The sequence below is a fragment of the Gadus macrocephalus genome, chromosome 2 (assembly GCF_031168955.1).
Source record: "Gadus macrocephalus chromosome 2, ASM3116895v1".
NCBI classification, from domain to species: domain Eukaryota; kingdom Metazoa; phylum Chordata; class Actinopteri; order Gadiformes; family Gadidae; genus Gadus; species Gadus macrocephalus.
In genome coordinates, this window is record NC_082383.1 from 344,227 (window position 1) to 354,674 (window position 10,448).

Genomic DNA, 10,448 nt, shown 5'->3' on the forward strand with positions numbered 1-10,448 from the left:
ACACACACAGAGCAGCGCACACACACACACACACACACACACAGAGCAGCGCACACACACACACACACACACACACACACACAGAGCAGCGCACACACACACACACACACAGAGCAGCGCACACACACACACACACACAGAGCAGCGCACACACACACACACACACACAGAGCAGCGCACACACAGAGCAGCGCACACACAGAGCAGCGCACACACACACACACACACAGAGCAGCGCACACACACACACACACACACACACACACAGAGCAGCGCACACACACACACACAGAGCAGCGCACACACACACACACAGAGCAGCACACACACACACACACAGAGCAGCGCACACACACACACACACACAGAGCAGCGCACACACACACACACACACACACAGAGCAGCGCACACACACACACACAGAGCAGCGCACGCACACACACACACGCACACACAGGTTACTGCTGAGACCACAGAGGAGGTTAGCTGCTTGCTGGTTAGAAGTTAGGAGCGAGGCGACAAATGCAAACAGACAGAATGTCTTCCTGCACAGGGTGAAGCACATTAACATCTGGGGTGGATGCACAGTAATACTTTGTTCTCTTAACTACAAAGCACCGGAAAACACCAAAGCAGCAGATTTAAGGAACAAACTACAACCAAACAAAACAATCCTGTGATTTCCTCATGTGGCGCTAAAGAGACTCTCTGCTGTGTGCCCCGTCAATAACACGAGGCCTGACGATGGTCCGTGAATAAAGATGATAGAATCCAAAGAGTCACTTTGACTGTTTGTCGTCACGGAGCCAGCTCCAGATGTGTTCGGTATAACGTGCATCCACAAAGTGTTAACAGAAGGGGAGGACAAACAGTCGGGCACGGGGAGGACAGCTCTGTAAGGCCCCGAAATCCTTCTAATGAGAATCTGAGTAACCAAGGTTACCGTCGCTGATGTAAAGACTGATAATTATCTTTTGCCGTGGCCCTGGCCAGCCGGTCGATTTGGAGGGGGGGGGGGGGGAGGCTTCACCAGGGAGACGGTTGTGAAAGGAGTTCAAATTGTGAGAATCAAAATGAGGAAAGTGAATTATGAAGAACCAAATATTACAGGCGGTTGTTAAAAATCATCTTAGAAGAGTTCCAGCATTTCATCAGATTCCGTTAGAATGGAGCAGGGGGCGGTCCTACTTACAGAACAGAAGGGGCGTGGCCTCAGGCAGGGGGCGGTCCTACTTACAGAACAGAAGGGGCGTGGCCTCAGGCAGGGGCGGTCCTACTTACAGAACAGGAGAAGGGGTGTGGCCTCAGGCAGGGGCGGGGCAGGGCGGTGCAGAGGGCGCAGCCTAGCCATAGCATAGCCCGGGCCTTAGCGTAGCCTAGCTAAAGGGGCTAGGCCGCGGGCTAGCTGTAGCGCGGCTGCGCTAGTCCCGGCGGCGGCAACAGCAGCGAAAGCATAACAGACACTCAAAGCATCATGGATAGGAAGGGGTCGGGGGTCAGAGGTGAGGAGGGGGTGAGGGGGGGTCGGGGGTCAGAGGTGAGGAGGGGGTGAGGGGGGGTCGGGGGTCAGAGGTGAGGAGGGGTGGGTGAGGGGGGGTCGGGGGTCAGAGGTGAGGAGGGGGTGAGGGGGGGTCGGGGGTGAGGCAGAGGGGAGGGGGGGTCATGAGTGGTCAGAGGTGAGGGGGGGTCAGGGGGACAGAGGTGAGGGGGGGGGTCAGAGGTGAGGGGGGGGTCAGGGGGACAGAGGTGAGGGGGGGGTCAGGGGGACAGAGGTGAGGGGGGGGTCAGAGGTGAGGGGGGGGTCAGAGGTTGGGGGGGTCAGAGGTGAGGGAGGGGTCAGAGGTGAGGGAGGGGTCAGAGGTGAGGGGGGGGTCAGAGGTGAGGGAGGGGTCAGAGGTTGGGGGGGTCAGAGGTTGGGGGTCAGAGGTGAGGGGGGGGTCAGAGGTGAGGGAGGGGTCAGAGGTGAGGGGGGGGTCAGAGGTGAGGGAGGGGTCAGAGGTTGGGGGGGGTCAGAGGTGAGGGAGGGGTCAGAGGTGAGGGGGGGGTCAGAGGTGAGGGAGGGGTCAGAGGTGAGGGAGGGGTCAGAGGTGAGGGAGGGGTCAGAGGTTGGGGGGTCAGAGGTGAGGCTGGACAGAGGGCAGAGCGGCTGAGAGCGACAGAGAACACAGCGGAGGGTTATTGAAGGTTTAGTAGCTGGAGGAGCCGTGGTCCAAATATCCCCAGCAGCCATGAAGATCCCTGCAGCTAGTCCGGTCCTAACCCGGGTTTGTTTTAGTGTCATCAGTCCCCTTCCTCCAGGACTACACCCCTCAGCGACAGGCCAGATCCGTGCAAACAGGAACCAGATGATCTAGCTTCCCCTTTGTTTCAAAGTAAAAGCCCCACAGGGCTCCAGCGTCCTAGTGGAGGCTGATCTTCAGGCTGCGGGAGCCTGGGGGATATTTGACCAGCGGAGCGTGTCAGGGTGTGTGGGGTGCAGCTGGACGGACAGACAGATGAAGCAGACACAGACACAGCTCTGGGCTGGGGCGCGGTTCAAGTGAAGACCTTTAATAAAGCTCAGAGGCACCAAACTGCAATACAACTTTATATGAAAAACTCACAAAATCCACACATTGTTTTAATGTACAAATGCTACAAAACTCTTTGCAATCCAGGCAAAAACATAGAAAAAAGGAACTCTAAAAAATAAAGGAAAATAGAAAAAGAAAAACCAAAAGAGGCGGAGCCAGCGAAGAGGCCGGCCGCCAAGAGGTAGTGAGGCGTCTGACCACGCCCCCGAGGCCAGAGACACGCCCCCGCCAGCTAGAGGGGCCCTGCGCGCTCTGTTAACCCTGTTGGGTGTGGTCAGTAACCATGGGTAACCATGGGGTGTGGTCGGTAACCCACAGTGGGTGTGGTCAGTAACCAGGGGGTGTGGTCGGTAACCAGGGGGTGTGGTCAGTAACCTTGGTCAAAGGAGTCGTCCGAGGAGCTAAGCCCCGCCTCCGCCAGCAGCATGGATAAGTGCTTGTGTTTCTTCTTCTTCTGAGACTTCTGGCTGGTGGTCGCCGACGGCGACGCTGGGGGGCGAGGCCTCTTCCTGCTCAGGTCGTCATGGGAACGTGAGAGAGGGGGCCAGCCCCCCCGAGCAGAGTCCTCCCCCTCGGAGTAGGAGTCTAGTGGAGGAGAAGGTCATCAGAAACAAACAAACCAACACTAAAGAAGGCGTCGCCACGCCAACAGAGCAACGAGGCAAAGCTCGTTGGTCTGGAAGTGTCTGCCTCTCAACAATGAACGGTACGTAGAGATGACTGACAGGTCTACCCCCTGACTGACAGGTCTACCTCCTGACTGACAGGTCTACATGACTGACAGGTCTACCTCCTGACTGACAGGTCTACCTCCCAGACTGACAGGTCTACCCCCTGACTGACAGGTCTACCTCCCAGACTGACAGGTCTACCTCCCAGACTGACAGGCCTACCTCCCAGACTGACAGGTCTACATGACTGACAGGTCTACCTCCCTGACAGACAGGTCTACCTCCCTGACAGACAGGTCTACCCCCCTGACAGACAGGTCTACCTCCCAGACTGACAGGTCTACCTCCCAGACTGACAGGTCTACATGACTGACAGGTCTACCTCCCTGACAGACAGGTCTACCCCCCTGACTGACAAGTCTACCCCCTGACTGACAGGTCTACCCCCTGACTGACAGGTCTACCTCCCCTGACTGACAGGACTACCTCCCCCTGACTGACAGGTCTACCCCCTGACTGACAGGTCTACCTCCCCCTGACTGACAGGTCTACCTCCCCCTGACTGACAGGTCTACCCGCCTGACTGACAGGTCTACCCGCCTGACTGACAGGTCTACCCGCCTGACTGACAGGTCTACCTCCCAGACTGACAGGTCTACCTCCCCCTGACTGACAGGTCTACCTCCCTGACTGACAGGTCTACCTCCCCCTGACTGACAGGTCTACCTCCCCCTGACTGACAGGTCTACCTCCCCCTGACTGACAGGTCTACCTCCCCCTGACTGACAGGTCTACCTCCCCCTGACTGACAGGTCTACCTCCCCCTGACTGACAGGTCTACCTCCCCCTGACTGACAGGTCTACCTCCCCCTGACTGACAGGACTACCTCCCCCTGACTGACAGGTCTACCTCCCCCTGACTGACAGGTCTACCTCCCCTGACCGACAGGTCTACCCCCCTGACTGACAGGTCTACCTGTCCTGTCAAAGGAACCTCAGACCCAGAGAACAGGAGGAGAACAGGAGGAGGAGAACAGGAGGAGGGAGGAGGAGAACAGGAGGAGAACAGGAGGAGGGAGGAGGAGAACAGGAGGAGGAGAACAGGAGGAGGGAGGAGGAGAACAGGAGGAGGGAGGAGGAGAACAGGAGGAGGGAGGAGGAGGAGAACGGGAGGAGGAGAACAGGAGGAGGGAGGAGGAGAACAGGAGGAGGGAGGAGGAGGAGAACGGGAGGAGGAGAACAGGAGGAGGGAGGAGGAGAACAGGAGGAGGGAGGAGGAGAACAGGAGGAGGAGGAGGAGAACAGGAGGAGGGAGGAGAACAGGAGGAGGGAGGAGGAGGAGAACGGGAGGAGGAGAACGGGAGGAGGAGAACAGGAGGAGGGAGGAGGAGGAGAACAGGAGGAGGGAGGAGGAGGAGAACAGGAGGAGGGAGGAGGAGAACAGGAGGAGGAGAACGGGAGGAGGGGAGAACAGGAGGAGGGAGGAGGAGAACAGGGAGGAGGAGAACGGGAGGAGGAGAACAGGAGGAGGAGAACGGGAGGAGGAGAACGGGGAGGAGGAGAACGGGGAGGAGGAGAACGGGAGCAGGGAGGAGGAGGAGGAGAACGGGAGGAGCTTACTGTTGGAGCAGCTGCTGAGCTCCGACCTCATGGCCGAGAACGGAGAGGGCTTCTTCTGACCTTTGTCTTTCCGACCGCAGTCGGAGGCGGAGCCTTTGGGCGCCAGTCTGTGTTTCCCTCCCTTGGCGGAGGGGTGGAGGCTGCGCTCCTTGGGGGCGGGCCTCGGCCGGCCTCCCCTTGGCCTCAGCCTTGGGGTCGGAGGTCGGCTTACGGGAGGCGGCGAGCGAGCCGAGCCGGGGAGAGCGACAGTGCTCGGCTGAGCTCCGACGCCAGCAGCTCCTGCTCGCTCCCGCTGCCGCGCCCGGCCTTCAACACCTGGAGGCATCGCAGAGCGGTGAGCGGGGAACGGACAGGAGGGGGCGGGGAACGGACAGGAGGGGGGCGCTCACACACACAACACAACAACAACATCTGCAGCAGCAGCAGCAGCAGGAGGAGGAGGAGGAGGAGCTACCTGTAGAGTCGTGCTGCTGGACGGTTCCGGTTGGTTCCAGCTGCTCTTCTTCTTCTTCTTCTTCTTCTTCAGTCTGAGCTGTCCCTCTCCCGCTCCGTCGCGTTCCTCCGCCTCCCGCCTGAAGCGCTTCACCTCCCTGGCCTCCGAGTCCTCAGAGTACTGCGCCGCCCTGGCCAGCCTGGGACACGTCAGGGTTAGCACGGGGACGCTAGCACCGCACGGCTAACAAGGCTAACGCGCTAACACTCTAAAGACTCCGTCACTCACTTCCCGGCCTTCCCGTCCATCTTGGGGGGCGTGGCCTCGTGCTTCCTCTTCCTGGGCCGGCCCCGCCCCCGTCGGCCCAGGCCGCTCCTCCTCTCATCCTCCTGCTGCTGACGCTCCCTGGGGGGGGGGAGGAGAGAGACACGGTGAGACACAGCTCCATGGAGAGAGGAGAGGAGAGAGAGGAAGGGGAGGGACAGGAAGGGAGAGAGAGGAAGGGGAGAGAAAGGAGAGGAGGGGGAGAGGAGGGAGAGGAAGGGGAGAGGAGAGGAGGGGGAGGGAGAGGAGGGGAGAGAGAGGAAGGAGGGAGAGGAGGGGAGAGAGAGGAAGGAGGGGAGAGGAGGAGAGAGGAGAGGAGGGAGAGGAGGGGAGAGGAGGGGAGGGAGGAGAGGAGGGGAGAGAGAGGAAGGGGAGAGAGAGGGAAGGGGAGGGAGAGGAGAGGAAGGGGAGGGAGAGGAAGGGGAGAGGAAGGGGAGAGGAAGGGGAGAGGAGGAGAGGAGGGGGAGAGGAGGAGGGAGGGAGGAGGGAGAGGAGGGAGAGGAGAGGAGGGAGAGGAGGGGAGAGGAGAGGAGGGAGAGGAGGGGAGAGGAGAGGAGGGAGGAGAGGAGGGGAGAGAGAGGAAGGGGAGGGGAGAGGAGAGGAAGGGGAGGGAGAGGAGAGGAAGGGGAGGGAGAGGAAGGGGAGGAGGAAGGGGAGAGGAGAGGAGAGGAGAGGAGGAGAGGAGGGGAGAGGAGGGAGGAGGGGAGAGGAGGGGAGAGGAGGGAGGAGGGTTGCAGCACCCACCGGCGGTCCCGTTTGTCTCTGCAGCCGGCTCAGGTCCCTCTGCTTGTCCCGGTAGGTCTGCTGCAGCTCTGCCAGCCGGATGCGGTAGTCCACCTCCACCGCGTCCAGGACCTCCACCGCGTCCAGGACCTCCCCTGACGCCTTCCCCAACGCCTGGGGTGAGGGGGGGAGAGGGGGGGGAGAGGGGGTGAGGGGGGAGGGGGTGAGAGCAGGGGGGTGAGGGGGGGGAGGGGACATGAGGCAGTGAGCTGGAGCTCTGGTCCGCCCCGTCCCGTGCCGGGCGCTCCCCCGGCGGTCCCTCTTACCGGCTGCTCCTTGCCCCGCCTCCCCCCAGCGGTCCTCTTACCGGCTGCTCCTTGCCCCGCCTCCCCCCAGCGGTCCTCTTACCGGCTGCTCCTTGCCCCGCCTCCCCCAGCGGTCCTCTTACCGGCTGCTCCTTGCCCCGCCTCCCCCAGCGGTCCTCTTACCGGCTGCTCCTTGCCCCGCCTCCAGCTGTACTTCTTGTTGGGGTCCAGCTGCCGCGGCAGAGCGACGTGGGACTGCTGCTCGATGGCCTCCAGGAGGACCTGCCGGCTGGCCTCCAGGAGGCAGTGGAGGCCCCCGAGGGCCAGGTCTGGAGACACAGGGGAGGTTACACAGGGGCCCCCTCCAATCACACCCCGCCCCCCTCCAATCACATCCCGACCCCCTCCAATCACATCCCGACCCCCTCCAATCACATCCCGACCCCCTCCAATCACATCCCCCGACTCTCCTCCAATCACATCCCCCAACTCTCCCTCCACTCACACCCAACTCTCCTCCACTCACACCCAACTCTCCTCCACTCACACCCAACTCTCCTCCACTCACACCCAACTCTCCTCACTCACACCCAACTCTCCTCCACTCACACCCAACTCTCCTCCACTCACACCCAACTCTCCTCCACTCACACCCAACTCTCCTCCACTCACACCCAACTCTCCTCCACTCACACCCAACTCTCCTCCACTCACACCCCAACTCTCGTCCGATCACATCCCCCGACTCTCCTCCACTCACACCCAACTCTCGTCCGATCACATCCACCATCTCTCGACCTCTGGTCCAATCGTGTCGCCCCCCTCTCTAGCTCCTCCCCTCACCTTGCTCCTGGCCGATGCGCTCCATCTCCAGCTGGGCCATCTGGCTGAGCAGCGCCAGGCCCTCCAGCGCCAGGGCCTCCAGGGGGCCCAGGCCCTCCAGCGCCAGGGCCTCCAGGGGGCCCAGGGCCTCCAGGGGGGCCCAGGCCCTCCAGCGCCAGGGCCTCCAGGGGGGCCCAGGGCCTCCAGGGGGCCCAGGCCCTCCAGCGCCAGGGCCTCCAGGCGCGGCGGCGGCGGCGGGGGGGAGGCTGGCCTGGGGCATCTCGCTGGCGGCCAGCAGGGCCAACAGGCCGGCCATGGGGTCGTCAGGGGAGATGCAGAGGGGGAGGCAGAAGGGGGGAGGCTGAGGAGGGAGGAGGAGGTGAGGGGCTCTCGGGGACGTCTTCTCCGCGGGGGGGGTGTCAGCGTGCGGGGGGGCGTGGCCACCGCTTGCTGGTCTGGCGACGCACAGTAGCGGTCGAGCGGAGACCCCGCCTCTTTGCGGCTCGCGGTGATGCATTCTGGGTAGGGGACGGGCTCAGCCTCCTCCGGGACCTCGGCTGGGAGCTCCGCCCTCGGGGGCGGGGCCTGGATAGGCCGCCGCCTCCGTCTTGACCCGCTCCGCCGCCCCCTCCTCCTCCTGCTCCGGGCGGGGGCTCTGCGGGGGGGCGGGCCGGGGGTCAGGACCGCCTCCTTGCTCTCCTCGGGGCTCCGGGCCGGGGGGAAGGGGGCGGGGCTGCGGGGGGCCGCCTCCTCCTGGAGGAGCTCCTCCTTCAGGGGGGGGGATTGGGGGCGGGGCCGGCGCTGCAGCTCCGAGACCACGCCCACAGGGGGAGGCAGGCGATAGGCCGGGAATGAGGAGGTGGAGGGGGGGCGGCCTGGTAGAGGGCTGGAGACACAACACATGGTTAACACATCGTTAACAACACATGGTTAACACATGGTTAACACATCGTTAACAACACATGGTTAACACATGGTTAACACATCGTTAACACATCGTTAACAACACATGGTTAACACATGGTTAACACATGGTTAACACATCGTTAACAACACATCGTTAACAACACATCGTTAACACCACATCGTTAACACGTCGTTAACAACACATCGTTAACAACACATGGTTAACACATGGTTAACACATCGTTAACACATCGTTAACAACACATCGTTAACAACACATGGTTAACAACACATGGTTAACAACACATGGTTAACACATGGTTAACACATCGTTAACACATCGTTAACAACACATCGTTAACAACACATCGTTAACAACACATGGTTAACACATGGTTAACACATCGTTAACACATCGTTAACAACACATCGTTAACAACACATCGTTAACACCACATCGTGAACACATCGTTAACAACACATCGTTAACACGTCGTTAACACCACATGGTTAACACCACATCGTTAACAACACATCGTTAACAACACATCGTTAACAACACATCGTTAACAACACATCGTTAACAACACATCGTTAACACGTCGGTTAACAACACATGGTTAACACATCGTTAACAACACCTCGTTAACACCCACATCGTTAACACATGGTTAACACATGGTTAACAACACATCGTTAACAACACCTCGTTAACACATGGTTAACACATGGTTAACAACACATCATTAAGGAGTTCATTAATTAAGTAACGCTTTAGTATCCACTAACGAGCAGTAACAATCACCTGGGTAGCTGCTCTGGTCGGGGGCGGCGGCCGTCTGGTGCGGCCCCTCCCGGGGCGCCATGCTGAGCCCCCCCTCCTCTTCCTCCTCCTCCTCCTCCTTGGGGCGCCGTGGCGAGGGGAGCGGGGGGGCAGGGTGGGGGAGGGGGGGGGGGGGAGGGCCGGGTCCTGAGCGGGGCCACGGGGGGAGGTGAGGGCCCCGCGGCCCGAGGGGGGGGGCGGGGGGGGGACCGGGGAGGGGGGGGGGCGGGGCTTTGCTGCGGGGGGCGGTGCGGCGCTGGGGAGGGGCAGGAGGACGCCCACGGAGGACGGGCGCGTCTTGGACTCGGAGCTCCGCTTTCTCCCGCCTTGTCCTCGAGGTCCGGGCGGAGGTCCCCGGCCTTCAGCCGCTCCTGGGGTGGGGGGGGGGGGGGTGAGGAGAAGGGGGGTAAGAGGACAGATCCTCACTCAAAGGACTCAATTTGAATAAATGCTAAGCTAAGCGCTAATCCTCCATTTCCATCTCAAGTGGTCGTCAGGAGGACGCCCTAACCCTGACCCCTCACCCCTAACCCTGACCCTCACCCCTCACCCTGACCCCTAACCCCTCACCCTGACCCTCACCCTGACCCCTCACCCCTAACCCCTCACCCTGACCCTCACCCCCTAACCCTGACCCCTAACCCTGACCCTCACCCTGACCCCTAACCCTGACCCTGACCCTCACCCTGACCCCCCTCACCCTAACCCCTCACCCTGACCCCTCACCCTGACCCTAACCCCTAACCCTGACCCTCACCCCTGACCCCTAACCCTGACCCCTCACCCCTAACCCTAACCCCTGACCCCTCACCCCTGACCCTGACCCCTAACCCTCACCCTGACCCCTAACCCTCACCCTGACCCTGACCCTCACCCTGACCCCTAACCCCTAACCCTGACCCCTCACCCCTAACCCTAACCCTCACCCTGACCCCTAACCCCTAACCCTGACCCTCACCCCTAACCCTAACCCTCACCCTGACCCCTAACCCCTAACCCCTCACCCCTAACCCTCACCCCTCACCCTGACCCTCACCCTGACCCTCACCCTGACCCCTGACCCTCACCCCTCACCCTCACCCTCACCCTCAGCTGGTGGACATCGCTTTGTGTTAATATCAAAACACTAAACTACGGGGTCGTTTCTATTCACCCAATCAAAACTAGGATTTCACCAAACAAAGGCGACCCCTGACCCCGTAAGGCGACCCCCGACCCTGTGAGGCACTCCCTGACCCCCTGACCCC

At 61.1% G+C, this 10,448-nt stretch overlaps 1 protein-coding gene across 1 annotated transcript in view; it reads right to left on the bottom strand.

The window, feature by feature from the left end:
• tnrc18 (trinucleotide repeat containing 18) overlaps positions 1-8,136 on the bottom strand; it is a 26,763-nt gene extending 18,627 nt beyond the window's left edge. The window contains 10 exon segments of the mRNA XM_060069482.1: positions 2,950-3,159; positions 4,866-5,022; positions 5,024-5,101; positions 5,103-5,180; positions 5,320-5,497; positions 5,587-5,703; positions 6,367-6,380; positions 6,382-6,519; positions 6,834-6,979; positions 7,494-8,136. Coding sequence (XP_059925465.1) covers positions 2,950-3,159; positions 4,866-5,022; positions 5,024-5,101; positions 5,103-5,180; positions 5,320-5,497; positions 5,587-5,703; positions 6,367-6,380; positions 6,382-6,519; positions 6,834-6,979; positions 7,494-7,989 — 1,612 coding nt within the window. The 5' untranslated portion in view covers positions 7,990-8,136.
• Between the last annotated feature and the right edge of the window lie 2,312 nt (positions 8,137-10,448).